Source organism: Aplysia californica, unplaced genomic scaffold (genome assembly GCF_000002075.1).
Source record: "Aplysia californica isolate F4 #8 unplaced genomic scaffold, AplCal3.0 scaffold00013, whole genome shotgun sequence".
Lineage (NCBI taxonomy): Eukaryota > Metazoa > Mollusca > Gastropoda > Aplysiida > Aplysiidae > Aplysia > Aplysia californica.
Window position 1 is genome coordinate 1462155 of NW_004797283.1, and position 18011 is coordinate 1480165.

At 39.8% G+C, this 18011-nt stretch overlaps 1 protein-coding gene across 1 annotated transcript in view; it reads right to left on the reverse strand.

The window, feature by feature from the left end:
• Positions 1-7164: 7164 nt before the first annotated feature.
• LOC101851094 (rhotekin) overlaps positions 7165-18011 on the reverse strand; it is a gene marked incomplete in the record, with an annotated part of 127724 nt that continues 116877 nt past the window's right edge. The window contains 6 exon segments of the mRNA XM_013084629.2: positions 7165-10657; positions 12126-12236; positions 13570-13735; positions 14474-14599; positions 15418-15524; positions 16757-16854. Coding sequence (XP_012940083.1) covers positions 10527-10657; positions 12126-12236; positions 13570-13735; positions 14474-14599; positions 15418-15524; positions 16757-16854 — 739 coding nt within the window.

Consider the following 18011-nt stretch of genomic DNA (forward strand, 5'->3'; position numbering starts at 1 on the left):
GCGCTCATATGACCTTATGCAGTTGCGAGCGCCGTAGAACCTTTACTAAAACTAAAAAAGACCATGGTTGTGGACACACGTGCTTGTGGAAAGTTTGCGTCTACGACAGTCTTGTGCTGTGTACATTGTGTTTTGGCACTTTGTCCTGTTTCAATGTTTTTGGGGCTTTGATAGCTTTGTGTTGCTTATTTTAGTAGCGCATGTTTTGGAACTTGATGACTGTGTTAAAAAACTGTTGTTTATGTGTGAACTGCGGACAGTATTGTACAAGTACTGTGTTCATGTTTTTCTTTTTATTGACTTTTGAGTAATTGGTCAATAAGGGAAGACAGACATAGGAGGCCTCTATTTCTTTCTAAAAAGTTTCTGTCTAAGGAAAATGCTTCCATAAAATTTGCTTCGTTATATTTAACATTTCTGAGAGTGTAGTCTTTTGTACTTTCAGTAATTATTCCTCTATGACAATCGCAACATGTCTTTGTTTCCCTGCCTTTGGTGTACTTTTCTTATATAAATAATTGATAACAATAATATAAAATTGTTTCATGGAAAGCGGGAGACTGGAAAACTTCTGTGATCTTGACACAGTTCAGATAATTTATTTTTGGTATATTATTTTTTGTTTCCCTTTTATGTTTTGTAGAAAAATTTTACTTTTCAATATTTCATTACTTAATTCATCACAGTACAAAATGTAAATAATATCATTCAACTTGATCTTACTCACTGGTATTCACTAAAAAATGATGAGGGAATGTGAATGAAAAGATGTATTTTTTTGACATGTTCTTATTCTTTGGTGGAAGAAAATTTGTTTTGGTGTTTGCATGAAAGGAATTTTTTACCTAATAATGAACAACTTTTATCTGACATAATCAAGAATTGAAGATATATAATATTGGAGAAGATTTCGGTGACTCTTCTCAGAAATTTACCAAGATACAATTATTTTTTTTTGGAGAAGGAAGATTTTTAGGAAATTATGTGCTTGTCTGCTTTATCAGAACTAAAACCTGTGAATGTGAAGAAAGCTGTCTGTACTGTCCATGTTTCACCTGATTGTGTATCCGCTCTAGATTGTATAATAAAATCGCTCACGGTTACCTTCGATTTTTGTTACAGTGCAGTGTTTGGTACGTACATTGACAATACATATATTCGACTGCTTAGTGTAAGACTCCGCCATACGCCATTTTGTAAAAAGACTTATGACGGAATCTTACACTGGGCGCAGTCGATATGACTGTGTTAAATATAATGTAGTGCCTTATGTGTCTTTTCATTTCGCACCACCACGTGTTTTTGATATAAATTAAATTTTATGTTTAAATCTGAAATCTATTCTGTGATTTATCTCTCACTGTAACTACTTATTACCTACCCCCTGTTCGAATTTCATAAATTTCTCTTGTCAAATTTTCAATTAAAAGAAAAACTATTACCTTGTTGAGATTACTTGTAACATATGGCGATTGATGTGTGGACAAAAAAAAATAAAACAAAATCCAGATGAAAAATTTTTCCTGTAAGTATATCTGGCCTGTTTTGTATTCTGTGAGTGTGAACCGGGTGGGATAGTTTGGGCGGATGGTTGGAGTGCGCCACTTGTAGGTCCTACTTTCCCTCTGTGTGCCTGTCTGTCTGTTACTTTTTCCTAGCGCTAAATGACCATTAATTTGTCGATGTGCTTCTTTTTTGCTCGAGCAAAGAAGGCGGATTGCCTCTTTGGGTATTTTGGCTGATTGTTTGGTTCTTTGCTGTGTGTCTTTGTTTTTAAACATTGTCTCCGATTTTATTCCAAGTGCTGTGTTGCGGATGGTTGGCGGGTGCTCTGATGTGGTTTGCTCCTTTATTCTCTCCTTCATCTTTTCTTTGTATGTTATTCTCTAGTAGTGGTAACTCCCCTAATCTTCCACACTTATATGAACTACATTGTATTTGTGTTGCAAGTGTGCTATAAAATTCTTACTTTCTCCTGGGTAAAAGTAGATCAGTTTTGCTATTGAAATGGTTCCGGTGTTGAAAAAAAGCCCAAACTTGAATGTCCACGCTGAAGTTTCATCTGCCAAACCTCGGTTCTTGCACTTCTGAGATGAAACAAAAAACTGGACACCAGCATCTGTGGTGTTGCAGTAAGGCAATTCGCTGTCACATGCAGAAGACCTCGAGTTCCATTCCTGAGTGGGGAGAAAACTTTTATCAAGTGTCTTGGTCTTCCTGCTGGGGTATTGTACTTGTATCTCTCTCTGCTCAGGGTGACTCTGTCTTGTGGGGAGCCTGCCTTCTAAATGATTTAAATTATGTCAATAAGACATAAACACACTACATTTAATTTCTTTTTAGTGGATGGCTCAGTAAGTAGCTCAATGGTCTAGGGAGGGGAGTTTCTGTTGTAACCGACCCGCCAATTTATGATTAGTGACAGTGACCTATCTCATGAATGATGAGGGAAGTGAACTTCAGCTCTTTTACTTCCACTGTACCTTAGTTTTGAACAAAAAGAAGCACATTGACTCTATAATTGTCATTCAGTGCTGGGGAAAAAGCAAGATAAATGAATAGAAACAATAAAGCGAAAAAAAAGGTGTAGAATCTACCCGTAAGCACCCTCCAACCCCCCAAAAAGTAAGTGTACGGAATTTAATGTCTTTATCGACATTATTATGTTATTTTAGAGGCAGACCTCTGAATTTAACACCCGCATCCGATAGGAGTGAGCCAAATAAGATGTGAGCCTTAAACACCCAGACTGGAACTTGAACCAGGGCCATCAGCCCCGAAGTCCAGTATGATATCAACTAAGGTAACAGAACGCCCCAACCCAACAACAGGACCTTTTTTTTTTTTTTTTTTTGGGAAAGGCTAGGTGTAGATCTTTCCTACCAGACGATCAGGGGTGTGGCAGAAAGACAGCTGTAAGAAGGAGCCAAGGAGTAGCAGTAGAAAGGCTGCAGAAATAGTCAGGAGCCCAGAGAAGGGGGCAAAGGAGGTGAGGGGGTAGGGGAAGAAAGAGGAGACGAAAGCAGGTGACAGAATATTGCTAGAGAGCAGGAAAGGAGGTGATAGGAGACAATTTTAGAGAAGAAAATGTTTCGGTCGCTACCCGGATTCGAACCTGGGACCTTTGATTGAGAGGCCAACACCTTAACATCGAGGCCTCGAGAACCCCCTACACGACCTTTTGTTTTGTACAAGGTTAGGAAAAGTGGAAGTGAAAGTTTGTACTCATTCAGTAACAAAACCCAGGAGGACATGGTCAACTGGGAACTTTACTGGTCAGCCTCTTCTTTTTTAGATGGTTTCTTTTCAGCTTGGTGCCTTGACCCTGGCTCTGATCCTCAGACAAAATGACAGGTGTACAAATGGTCCTTTGTACCTATGATATTGTTGAGAAAAGCAGCTATAGTGCTATACTAAAGCTGTTGTTTTAGAATAACATAGAGTTAATTCATATACAGAGTATATATAGCAGCATACAAACATTTGTAAGCACCTTGCGTAGGCACAGACTGGAGGTGCAAAGTAACTCTTGTAGAATTTCGTTTATGTTTCAGACTTTAAATTGACAGCTTCGTTCAAGAGTCTGCCATCCACCATTTTCAATTTTGAAAAGTGATGTATGTTGGAGTCTTAATCTTACACTGAAGGGTGGAAATCTTTTTTTCTTCTCATCAAATAAAAAGGAACTCAACTATTGTCAATAACATTTTCTTATAGAGAAAACATTTGATGGCAGAGAAATTAAGGACAATGACTTGTCCATTAAATCTGATGACAATGGCTTATAATTATCTCAGCAACCATGGCGATATGACTGATCATGTTTAGTTCTTCAAGCCCCAAAGCCCTGAACATTGGTGGATTGAACTATCCAGTACACTGGACTTGTCCAGTGCTCAGTGTAAGACTTTTCAAAATAGTCGATGTGTATCTGTACTCGTACTTCAGGGTTTTTTGTTTGTTTTTAGGACCATCAGAGGATCTTTAACATGCGTAACTTGCACATGGGACCTCCAAAATTTTTCGCCCTTATTTGAGAAGGCTAGGTGCTCGATCTTACCTACCATAAGATCAGGGGTGTGGCTGAAAGACGGCAATAAGAAAGTGTCAAGGAGAAAAACTGACTGTAGGCTGTAGGTTTGAGTCCAGTTGTCAACATGGGTCACTTTGATGATGATCATAATTATTTCCTACAGAGCAAAGTTAAGGCATTCCCCTTGGAGTAAATGCTTTAGTAAAAGTCTTACGGCACTTGAAACACAATTAGGCCACATAAATGCCAAAGATTAAAGGTACTACAAGAGGGTAACCGACATAAAAAAGGAGAGATAACGCTGAGAAATGTTCGATAGTAAAGAAGAAGCAAACCACACTAGGGCACCAGCCAACCATCCACATCGAGAGTAAAATTAACTACCATTACACTTCTGTACAGCGAATGCACACACCAGTGAACGGTGGTGTTAATCTAGCAGTCAACATCAGGGAGATAAGGTGTCCCAGTCATCGGGTTTCGAAGGTTCAGCAATGAAAAAAAAGTAGACCAAGAAGGTTACAAAGGAGTTTTTTGTTTAGTTTTAGTAGAGTTTTGTTTTTGTAAAGTGTTTTACGGCGCTCGCAACTGCATAAGGTCATATGAGCGCGCGGGACACACCTAATAATATTTTCAGTTGGTAGGAAATTTTGAATTTTACCCGGGTGCTGGCCGAAGCCTACTCTTATCGATTTTAGACCACCAAGGGATCTTTAACGTGCGCAACTAGCACACGGGCCCTCCGACATTTTTCGCCCTTGTCCGAAAAGGCTGCCGTTAGGTGTAGATCTTTCCTACCAGAATATCAGGGGTGTGGCAGAAAGACAGTAAGGAGGAGCCAAGGACTGGTAGTACAAAGGCTGCAGAAAGAGCCTGGAGCCCAGAGGAGGGGGCAAAGGAGGTGAGGGGGTGGGGGCAGAAAGTGGAAATGAAAGCAGACAACAGAACATTGCTAGAGTGCAGGAAAGGAGGTGAAAGGAGACAATTTTAGAGAATAAAATTTTTCGGTCGCTACCCGGATTCGAACCCGGGACCTTTGAATGAGAGGCCAACACCTTAACCCCTAGGCCACGAGAGCCCCCAGTAGAGGTTTTAAAGCGCTCGCAACTGCCTAAGGTCATACGAGCGCCAGAAGATTAGAGGTGTTACAATCAAGAGAGTAACAAACACAAAATAGAAGGAATGGAGAAAAGGACGACAGATGTTTGATAGGAAAGAAGGAGCAAACCACACCAGAGCACCCACCAACCACCCACAAGGAGTTTTTGTCTGTTTGAGCACAGAGAATCACAGCAGTACAATTAGTACAAAACCATCATTTTGGCTGCTTTGAGTTAGAGTTAGAGGAAGACTCCACCGTATGCCATATTGGGAGGCTCTCATGGCCTAGAGTTTAAGGTGTTCACCTCTCGGTCAATAGGTCCCGGGTTCGAATCCGGATTGCGATGGAAATCTTTCTTCTCTAAAATTGTCTCCTTTCCCGCTCTCTGTCAAGGTTCTGTCGTCTGCTTTTGTCTCCACTTTCTGCCCCCACCCCCACCCCACCTCCTTTGCCCCCTCCTCTAGGCTCTTGACTCTTTTTGCACTCCTTTCTACTGCAACTTCTTGTCTCCTTACTGCTGCCTATCAGCCACATCCCTGGTCTTATGGTACGGTAGGAAAGACCTACACTTAGCCTTCTCGCACATGGGAGAAAAATCTCGGAGGTCCCGTATGCAAGTTGCGCAGGTTAAAGATCCCTAGGTGGTCCAAAATCGATAAGAGTGGGCTTCAGCTGCCAGCCGCGCAAAATTAAAAAATTTCTTACCTACTAAAAATCTTTAATTTAATGTGTCCCGCGCTCATATGACCTTATGCAGTTGCAAGCGCTGTAAAACACTTACCAAAAAAACCCCGTCATTGTGAAAAGTAACGCATGACAGAGTCTTACACCGAGCAGTTGACTTGCTGTCACGGAAATCTTGTTTTGGTAAGTATTTTACGGCACTTGCAACACAATAAGGTCATATAAGTGCTGAAGATTAGAAGTGTTACCAGCAACAAAAAAGAAGGACGGAGATAAAGATGATAAATATTTGATAGGAAAGAAGAAGCAAACCACACTAGAACACCCGCCAACCACCCACTATCAGGGAAAAAGCATGACAAAAATAAAAGGGGGATAGTAGCCAAGTAGGAACCTGGAGAAGAATCACAGAAATAGATTTACAGAAAAGTGGGAAGATATGGAATAATGTCAAGAGGCTAGCCCAGGATAGAGAAAAGTGGAAAGTGTTTGTTCGTGGCCTATTTCCTGATCCAGGGTGAGAAAGACAGTGGTGATGAATGAAGTTGGACCTTCCAGTGCTTTCCCCCTTGTTTCATGCAACAACAAAAAAATGAAATTATGAAAACTGAGCCCAAAAATGTGAAATTATGCGATTCTGTTAATTTTAACAAACAGCGATGAAGGAAAATTAAAAGAAATTATGCAAAAGATGACAAAATTTTGCTAAATTATGCGGGGTGCATAAAACCACGGGACAGCCAGTGGCACCGTCCTGTTGAGACACTTGGTCTGCAGATTATGAAAAAATGTTTTGGGTCCATCTCAATTAGTTCATGAGACAACAGGGAAGAGCAGTTGCTGGGTTAGATTTTAGTTTTAGTAAGAGTTTTACGGCACTTGTAACACAATAAGGTCATATAAGTGCCAAATATTAGAGGTGTTACAAGAGAGTAGCAAACACAAAAAAGAAGGAGGAAAGATCAGGACGATAGATGTTTGGTAAGAAAGAAGGAGCAAACCACAACAGAGCACCCGCCAACCACCCATCAGGTTAGATTTTAAAGCCAGCCTGCAAAATAACTACAGCCGGGCACAGATAACATTCCGCGACTGATACCTCTTTTTTCGTTACAGTTATACTTATAAAGGTTAACGCAAATTATGGAGGAGTCCAATACATTTGTCAATTCCCGATGTGTTTGACTTACTTATCCGTGCCCAACTGTACCACATTTATTCCCAAACAAATAAGAATAGCTCTTGTAAGTAGAAGGAGCAGACCACAGCAGAGCTCCCATCAAAGCCCTGCAGAAGCCCGCCGCATCACGGTACAACCGGCACAAAAAGTCAACACCACAAACTTCGTAATTCTCGATACTTTTAATATACATTACAAGTCCATGGGAAATGGGTGAAATTAACATGCCTCAAGGCAGCATAAAGAGCATCGATCAGACACTACTGAGATAACGAAGACAGAAATAGAACAAAAAAAATCACTGTTGGCATGACCTGCACTGTGGGCAATTCTTGCCCCAAGTCAACAAAGAAAAAGTATTGCTGCACAAGTCAATGTCATAATAAAACAACATCAAGAGATCCATAGCAAGATTAATAAAGGCCTACTTGTTATTTAAGTCTTGCATCATACTAATCTCTATACTTTTTTCCCCAAAATGTCTGCCCCAATCAAAATCCTTTCACAAATCTAAACAGCTGCGTATTAGAATGCAGGGAGAAGAAAAATGTGAACGGCAATTTACTGAGGATATTTTTGTAGTCGTCTTTAATAAGTACTATAATGAAGACAAAAATAGTATTTCTTGATATCAATACACCTACTGCTATTAAGGATGAGCGGGCTAACCCAGGTTTCGAGGGTTTCCAGAAATCTTGACCTTCATCAAAAGTGGGCATTGCCCTACCTCTAGGAGGAGTTTAGTTTCATTGGTGTGTATTTGTTTGGTTATAGAGAAAACTCTCCTTGTCTTTAAAAGAAACCGAACAAGGGGCAAAAACTTTACCTTCAATTTTCTCAAAACAGCATTTTACGGGATAGCTCCCTTGTGCTTAAAAGCAACCATATAATTTCTCTGAAAGATGTGTAAACATACCTCCTTGCCCAATTATCAGATAAAATAAGTTCATGAAACTGTTTCATTCATTAAGTATGGGCATGCAGAAGTTCACAGCTTATAATATATTGTCAAAATTGAAAAGGAGCCGATAAAACGTATAGAGATGATTTATACTTAACACCAAATACCTTGGCACAATTATCACTTTCTTCCTCTCAAGTTACTCAAATGACAAATTCTAAAAGCATGACTGAACAAAAGAAGCTGCATACTGTATACATTTATTGCATCAAAATCATGCAAAGATGAACAAATAAGAGTCAGGCACACATTTCTAGTCTTATTAAAGACTCAACAGTTGTACAATCTGAAAAGTGGATCTTCTGATTACATGCAGACAAATTGTTACTATACCCATACCCATCAAAGTGGTACGTCATATACTAAATTGACTAGTCCATAAGTACCAGAAGACATGTGGCTTCTACTTCGACAATCAAACATGCCGTATTCATAAAAAGGGAAAAAAAAAAAAAAGAAACCCGTCCCAGCTTTGGGTACTAGGCTTCAGAAAATAACTATTGAAGTTTTTTTCCTCTTCAGAGGCTCTGACTAGAGTGCCCCAAGTCCAAGGCTCTGAGCCCAGAAGAAATTGATGAAAGAATGAAAAAATTAGAAGAGTATGACATCTTCGAGGTAGCGGAGGTCCCCACAGAGAGAGCAAAGTGTCAATCAAAAGGGAAGGAGAGCATTCACACTAGATCCAGTTCCTCAACCACAATTGGACAATTCATGGGACAAGCTTGACAAACTAAAGGCATCACATCAGTTATGGATTCTGACAGCAATTTTCTATCTTTGAGTAATTCTTGCAACTTGAGGCCCATTCTCTCCCTCACATTGTCTCCGCCACACTCAAGAATAAAAAATACTATTAAATACCAGAGATCATTAACTAGGTCTATGGCAAATTTATGTGAATGACAAAGCATGAAAAAGTCACAGAAATTATGATTGAGTGAGAATTGAGTTCAAAGCAAGGGACTTTACCAGCTTACATCAAAAATGGTAAACTGAAGTATGACCAGAATCACCTGGTGAGACACAACAATAAATCAATAGCCAATGCGCTCCCATCAACTCTTTTTGTCAGCAAGGCACGTTCTAGTGCCAGTCAACCATAACTGTACCACTTCAATGCCACTAAATGTCAGACATTCATGAAACAACGAGTGAGCAGGTCTGTTGTTCACTTTCTTTGTTCCCTTGTCAGTCCCCTGATCCACCCCAAGGTTTGTGTGTTAAAGAGTCATGAGCAAAACTGAGCACTTCATTTCTCAAAGAAATTTAGGAATGGCTGTTGCAAATGACTCTTGAGATTAGAAATGACATTCACAATGATAATGAGATGAAAGATTTGAAGGAACAGGGCAGAACAAAACACATTTAGAACAAAATTTAAATGACAAGATAAATGAAAAAAAAAAAGGTTTTAATGAGCCTCTTGCTCTAAAAAAACCCCAGCATTAATGAGTTGAGGATTTCTCCAAAATATATTCATCATAAAACAACAAAAGTGAAGTGAGCATGTGTTTCGAACCTTTCCAGTAGTAGCTGTCCTCACTGAGAACATAGATGTGATGGAAAGTGCAAGTAGATGGGTGGTGGTTGTTGTTTTAAGTACCAATAAACACACTGGCACGAAGTGGGCTCTTTGCTCATTCAACACAGACGCAACCGCTCCTTTTATCAGCCCTTTGGACAGAGCTCTCTTCAACTGGCTTACACTCTCATCAGTATTGTGCAATGTACTTTTGCACCTCATACACAAAGGACACACCTGCTTTCACAATAGAACACCATCTGTAATGGCCTGGGACATTGATATAGAATTCCTACATCTGTTCCTCTAAAACAACATTTGCACAAAAGCATTTCACTAAAATAGTTGTCACAGAGTTCTGATAGTACGTACTATCTCTGGAAAACACATGAGTCATAAGAACAGTAGACATGAGTAAAATGTGTCGGAAACCAATTTAGACACTGTGTAGTATTATCACTAGACCATACGAGAAAGATAAACCAGACTATATTTACTAATATCATATTTTAACGATAATAGCTATGCTTTGCAGTCTAAAATTTATTAGTAACAAGCTACAAGAAAGCGTTGCGGCTTAAGACGTATGAATTTCTTAAGGTGCTGTCAATCTCAGAACTTGTTGGCAGACAGAGGATCAATACTTCTGCACCACATTCAGGCGGTGGGGTTCTATCATCAAGGTTGTTGCTTCTTAAATCCGAAAGTTACAAAGCTTGAGCACATTCAACTTTTTTATACTTTCTGTTGAAACGCAAATCACTCTGGGGGGTGTTTCGTTAACAGGCCTAAAAAAGCTTTCGGTGCTGTTGCTATCTCTATACGCTGACGGGAAATATGGCTGATCAGAACAGGCAGCCTGAAAATAGCTCAATTATGCCTGACATTGACAAAGCATCACTATAGAGTATAAAACGTCTGTCCTCTCCATCGCTCGGTGGTCCAGACTGTTGCTGAGATATTGCTGCAGTGGGGGTGGGGAGGAGGAAGAGGAGGAGGAGGAGGAGGGGGGAGGGTGTCGGTAGAGGGTGTAGCGTCGCTAGCCTATGACTGTGATGAGGCACCACCACGGATTTGACTGGCCTCGCCCATCAGTGTGTGCAGCATCTGGCTCAGCTGGTCGTCCCCAAGCCCAAGGTCGCCCACCATCTTGTCTCCTGTGCTGCCCTCTGGATCTGAGAGTTATCAAAGAGAAACAAAAAGAGTGTCTTTAGTACAACTGAGTAGACAGTCGAGTACGAAAAACTCAAACACTCCAGGGACTGAGAAATGGGCTTATAATAATAATAATTGCATTTACATAGCGCATATCCATGCTCAAGAGCTTGCTCTATGCGCTTTACAACTATTATTACCCCAGCAGACTCTCTGAGAACACTCAGAAACATTCTCAGCTTGACACATCCATAAATCAGGTTCATCAATCATGAAGAAATAAAGAGATATCAGTTGGGGAATGGCAAATGTACAAGCTATCCGTGATTTTGAGTTTTCTGTGTTCGTGTTATCTGTCCCCGACTGTACAAGCAAGAAAGAGGCACAACTTCTTTGGCATCACCAAAAAAAAAAGAAGCAAGTGTTGAATAGAAAGAACAGAGGAATAACGAAAAGACACACCTGCAAAGAAGGTAATAGCACTCTCTGAAGTAGGATGTGAGGAACTTACTGCACTATCAAAGTTATTCGAGTAAGAAATCCTGATCAGGAAGAGGCAAATCTCAAAACAGTAATACTTTTGTCTATAATCTTAGGGTTAATGACCCTCTAGCCTCAAGGCTGTAAAGTAACGACAAATATCTATTTATTCAGCAACTCGGAGCAGTGTCAGCAAAGATTCTAAAAATCTTTGGTGTCAATGCAAAAACGGCAGTCAAAAGGGAAACCATTTGCAGCAAGCCAGCTCAATGTACGAGTACGAGGCACTTAGTAGAAGAAAATATTGATCCAACCCTAAGCAGGGAGATCCAAAACTCCACAGACCTTGCAGCAAACAGCAGCCTTTGCACGAGAGACTGGGATATTCATTTAAAAATGAACAAGAAGAAGAAGAAGAAGAATAATGATCTATTTTTGTTTTAAAAGTCTGTAAAAATATCCCTCATACCTATGTTTTGGTAGCCATCAAAATTGTGGGAACCACTGTATTCTACATGCATGTACTGTGAGCGAAGACATGTTTTTGTCTTTGAGTCTTTTCAATATAATAACAATCATAATAATCATAGTTGCATTTATAAAGCTCATATCCACACTCAACAGCATGCACTCTAGGCGCTTACAAACGTAATCTTTATTTCTAGAGCTTTTTTGGCACTTGTTCTCATATTCCCAATCCAAATGCAGTCTGTACATTTTTAAGCAGTCTCCATGATTCTATGAAGTCTCCAAGCAGCAGTCTGTATGTCTCTAAATCAGTTTCAAAACAGTCTCTACATCTCCCTCTCAAACTCAAAGCAGCCCCTATATTTCTGTCCCTATATTTCTGTCACACAGCAGTCTCTTTGACTTTTGCCGCCTCATCTCGCCGATAGGCGATGTATACCATCCAGTTTCTTTGGATTCTCCCCAAAATATGATGCAAAGTGTTAACTCTCTGCCTCAAAACAGCCTCTATGTCCCCGACACAACTGTGCTTTGTCTCACCTATGAGCGGAGTCTCATCGTACAAGGAGCTTTTCCTCAAGAAGGCTGGCACTTTACGTCTTGTTCCCACTTTCAAGTCCATGAGTTCATCACAGGCATGTTTCCATAATGCTGCCAGACAGAAACAATAACAAAAGATAATTGTATAAGATAAAACTTTAACCTCCCTGTGGGAAATTTTGGTGGCTTGACAGGGATGATTAAAAAACATGTTGATGAGTGTATGGGGAAAAAAAACAAAAAACATGTTGATGAATGTATGGGGAAAAAAACCCAAAAAACATGTTGATGAGTGTATGGGGAAAAAAACCAAAAAACATGTTGATGAGTGTATGGGGAAAAAAAACAAAAAACATGTTGATGAGTGTATGGGGAAAAAAAACAAAAAACATGTTGATGAGTGTATGGGGAAAAAAACCAAAAAACATGTTGATGAGTGTATGGGGAAAAAAAACAAAAAACATGTTGATGAGTGTAAAATTTAAATCGCACATTACTTTCATAAAAGAATTTCAATAAGCATTTTTCTCTTCTTATAATAAGAACAGAAAAGTGAAAAAGTTTAAATGTCACATCAGACGCATTTCTCAAACCACAGGCAGGAATCTATCACAGATTTATACACAGTGGTTAACATAGCCGGATACAAATAACAAGAGTAAACTCAAAAAAGTTTTCGTAACTAGTTTTACCCACAAGGGATCTGCAGTTGAAATAGACACAGCATCATATTGACTTTCCCTGTCCTTAAAAGAGATTCATCCATTATTCAATATTTCACGAAACATCAAATTTAACTTATGAAACAGATGAAAAAAAATAATTCTAGGCATTTTAATGACCATAAAACAAACTTTTATTCACTTGTATCTACTAGATTCAAATATTGTGAAGTGTTAAGAGCTTTCTAATGAAGGCCGATACTAAAGAACTTTTAAAAAAGCAGTTACGAAAATTTAATCATATTCTATTCCAAGAAGATCATATTCTATTCCAAGAAGAATATTGAGAGAGAGAAAAACAACTTAATTTGGTACAATTAATAATTTTTCTCACTTGGAAAAAGTAACCTTTGATTAGCGTTAAAATTTAGATTGACAGAGGCACACCTTCTAAAAAACCGTTATAAAAATAAAAACTGTATACATTCTGCCCGAGCCCTTTCTAAAGAGAAACAAAAAGAACACTGACACAGTGGTGATAATCATTGCGATGGAGCAACCGTTTAAAACATACAATCGAACCTGCTCCAATGGCCACTTGTATATATATGACAATCACCTGTACAAACAGCAACATCATCCCATTTCTTCCCTACAATATTTTTTTAAAACCATTATAATGACACTGTGTAAGACATCCACCTTTCTAACACAATCAATGTGTGGCCATCTTAAACAACTCCGACTGTATATTTAAAAACCAACAGCCCACTCGGCCATACCTTGGTCTAGTAAATGTTGCTGGAATCCGTCCCACCATCGATTCAAGTCCTCTTTGGAGTCTGCAGCGAGCGTGTGGTGGAAGATGCCGTTCAGGTTGACGGTCTTGATGAGGAATGAGTGCGGCTTTCTGCTGGTGCTGGGGTCAGCGTCGCTGATCTGAGTGCTCTACACGGAAGGAGGCACAAACAACGCCCGTCAGTCATTCGGTTACAAGTTCATTGGTTATGTACGGGGGTCATTTGGTTATGGAGTCATTTGGCTATAATGAATTATTTTGTCAGTGTCACCACTGCCTTTCTCGCCCTGTATCACGGAATAGGCCACCTTTCTTCATCCTGGGCCTTTCCACTTTACTGTACATCATTCTCAGTCAGTCATTTGGTTACGAGTCATTTGGTTATGTGTCATTTGCTTATGGAGTAACTTGGTTAGGTGTCATTTAGTTATGAGTCACTTGGTTATGTGTCATTTGGTTATGTCTCATTTGGTTATGGAGTAACTTGGCTATGTGTCATTTGGTTATGTGTCATTTGGTTACGGAGTCATTTGGTCAGGTATCATCTGGTTAAGACTCATATCATAAGTGTTATTGTACAAGTCTCTACTACTATATCATTTTTTGAAGTTTTAAGATTATTATAGAAAAAGAGATTGCCAATCAAAACCTTGATGTAAGCACTTATAATTTTTCAGGGTTTTAAAAAAAGTTTTTGTAAGAGTTTTATAATGGCACTTGCTACACAATTAGGTCATATAAGTGTTGAAGATTAGAGGTGTTACAAGAGAGTAACATACACAAAAAAGACAAGAAAGATAAGGATGATGGATAATATTTGATAGGAAAAGAAGGAGCAAACCACACCAGAGCACCCGCCCGCCAACCACCCACAGATTGCTGCGTACCTTGGTGACGGGTATCGAGAGCAGAGGTTGCGTGACTTCCACATCGTCGGGGCTGGACCAGCAGGCCAGCTGGAGGTTCTTCAGGGAGCACCAGTACCTCTTCCACTTGGACAGATCATCGTCCTCCTGGACACACGGACAAACAAATAATTATAGATAGATAGCATTTGTATAGTGCAAATCCCTGCTCAATAGCAAGCTCTTTTTAGTTTTAGTAGAGGTCTTACGGCGCTCGCAACTGCGTAAGGTCATATGAATGCCAGAAGATTAGAGGTGTTATAAGAGAGTAACAAACATAAAAAAGAAGAAGGGGAGATAAGGATGACAGACGTTTGAGAGGAAAGAAGAAGCAAACCACACCAGAGCACCCGCTAACTACCCACTAGCAAGCTCTATGCGCTTCACAATCTATATACTATTACCCCAGCAGACCTGAGAGCATTCTGAAATAACCTCAACTTCCTGGGAAGCATTCAGTGCAAGCGGCCATTTATAGGCGCTAAAACATAAACATACTGACAAGATCTTTCGCTGTCTATGTTTTAGTTTTAGTAGAGGTTTTACGGCACTCCCTGCAATTTTTTTTGGCTATCATACTGATACTGTCCAAGTTGTTCATCTGTCTAAGACAGCCACTTTTCTCCTCAACTATGAGTGGCCACTTGGACAATATCTACTGTGATTTATGAGTCAGTGTGAGTTCTGAATCGCACCTTAGTTTTAGCACGAGTAAGAGTTTTACAGCAGTTGCAAATACAAATTGGTCATGCAAGTGCCGGAGATTACGTAGAGGTGTTACAAAGAAAAAGAAAGAAGAGAAGAAATAAGGACGATAGATAGATAGACAGACAGACAGACAGACAGACAGATAGATGTTTGATAAGACAGATGGAGCAAGCAAACCACACCAAAGCAGCCACCAACCACCCAGTGGGGAGGTGTACCTGTAAGTTGAGGAATCCTGTGACCGTGGGCTGCACCAGACACTGTGGCAGGGCGGCCAGACGGCAGCAGTAGTGGCCAAACAGGGGCAGCTCTGGCACTTGGCCCTCTGAAAATATATACACAGATACATATATTTGAAAAAAAACTTTTAGTAAGAGTTTTACGGCACTTGCAACACAATAAGGTCATATAAGTGCCGAAGATAAGAGGTGTTACAGAGATTTTTTTAGTTAAAGTAAGAGTTTTACGGCGCTTGCAACACAATAAGGTCATATAAGTGCCGAAAATTAGAGGTGTTACAGAGAGTAACAAACACAAAAAAACGAGGAGAGAGAAGGACGATAGTTTGTGATAAAGAAGAATGAGCAAACCACACCGGAGCACCCACACAGATACATATATTTTGTTTGTTTTTGTGAGAGTTTTATAGCACTTGCAGCACAATAAGGTCTTTAGTTTTAGTAGAAGTTTTACGGCACTTGCAACACAATAAGGTAATATAAGTGCCGAAGATTAGAGGTGTTACAAGAGAGTAACAAACGTAAAAAAGAATGAGGGGAGATAAGGACGATAGATGTTTGACAGGAAAGAAGAAGCAAACCACACCAGAGCACCCGCCAACCACCCACTAATAAGGTCTTATAAATGCCGAAGATTAGGTGTTACAGAGAGTAAACAAACATCAAAAAAAGAAAAACAGAAGGAGGAGGAGAGATAAAGAAAATAAACAGTATAACACAGATAGCTCGAATTCGTCGGGACCGACCTTGGTAGTTTGAGGGATCCGTACTTCAAGGGATATCTGGCAAAGATTCCCCCCCACCCCAAAAGAAAAACAACAAAACACACCGGGACCGGAGGCACAGTTCGACGGATGCATGATTTCGAGTCTTCTGTGTTCTACCTATCCGTATTATACTGTGTTTTTTTTTAAAGATTAGTAAATGTTTTACAGCATTCACATACATGTGGACATAAACACACATAATACACACACACACACACATATGAACAGCCACACCCACACGGAGACAGAAGTCGCCAAATAGGGGACACAATCATCAAATATATGCATGGATATATACATCCAGCTGTATCAAACTAACGGCAACCCCCATGGGAAGCAGGCCTTAGTTGCTGTTAGGCAGAGGTTGCTGATAACGGAATTTTCAAGAGGGAGGGGGTGATCTCCATAAAAACATAACTTTCACAAAATGAAAACGAGATGAAATACTAGAGTTTTTCAACAGCAACCGCCTCATCAGTAAAAACACAAAGAGGTTAGATAAGAGAGGATCTAACCGAACATCTTCCACATATTCCTGCGGGCTGACTCACCTGAATTGGTCTCCAGCTGTAGGTCAAATGTGCGGACAGAGTTGTCCACATCGGAAAGACTGAGGGATCCCTTGGCAACCAGTTCAAACTTTGGACCTCTGCAAGGGAAAAGTCAAGATTTAGTTTTAGTAAGTGTTTTACGGCGCTTGCAACACAATAAGGTCATATAAGTGCCGAAGATTAGAGGTGTTACAAGAGAGTAACAAACACAAAAAAGGAGGGGAGATAAAGACAATAAGATATTTGATAGGTAAGAAGAAGCAAACCACACCAGAGCACCCGCCAACAACCCAAGGGAAAAGTCAAAGTTAGTCTATTAATTACAACAGTGGGCATTCTATACATACGGGGGAGCCTTTAGTTCTTTCAGGCTGCGTTTGAGTTTTGCGTCACTTACAACGCAAATAGGTCTATTCGTTAACATTCGTAAAATCAGTATGGGGTTCAGTTCAGTTTGAGTAAAGAGTTTTACATAACTTGCAACACAAATAGGTCATATAAATATACAGAAGATTTGAGGTGCTTTTAGACGGTAACTTACAAAGAAAAGAAGGACCGAGAGATAAGAACGATATGTGTCTCATAGGAAAGATGATGGAAAAAACCACACCAGAGCACCTGCAAACCACACATGTTTGGCAGTCTAAACAACAGAGTCTTGGTAAAGTTTAGTTTAGTAAGAGTTTTACGGCGCTAGCAAAACAATAAGGTCATATGTGCGGCAGAAGATTAGAAATGTTACAAGAGAGTAACAAACATAAAAAAGAAGAAGGGGAGATAAGGATGATTGAGGTTTGATAGGAAAGAAGGAGCAAACCACACCAGAGCACCCGCCAACCACCCACCAAAGACATTTTGAGGCAAAAATCACTTGACTTACACACACCTACATTGACAGGGTTCAGGAAAAGAAGGATGAAAAGTTTAAGTAAGAATTTTCAAGTACTTGCAACACAAATAGGTCATATATGTGCCAAAGACTAGGCGTTGGTAGAGAGTAACACGCCTACAAAAGAAAAAGGAGAGATAAGGACCATAGATGTTTAGTTTAGTTTTAGTAGAGGTTTTACGGCGCTCGCAACTGCATAAGGTCATATGAGCGCCAGAAGATTAGAGGTGTTACAAGAGAGTAACAAACATAAAAAAGAAGAAGGGGGAGATAAGGACGACAGATCTTTGATATGAAAAAGCCATAGATGTTTGATTCGAAGCGAAGGAGCAAATCACACCACAGCACCTGACAACCACCCACCCC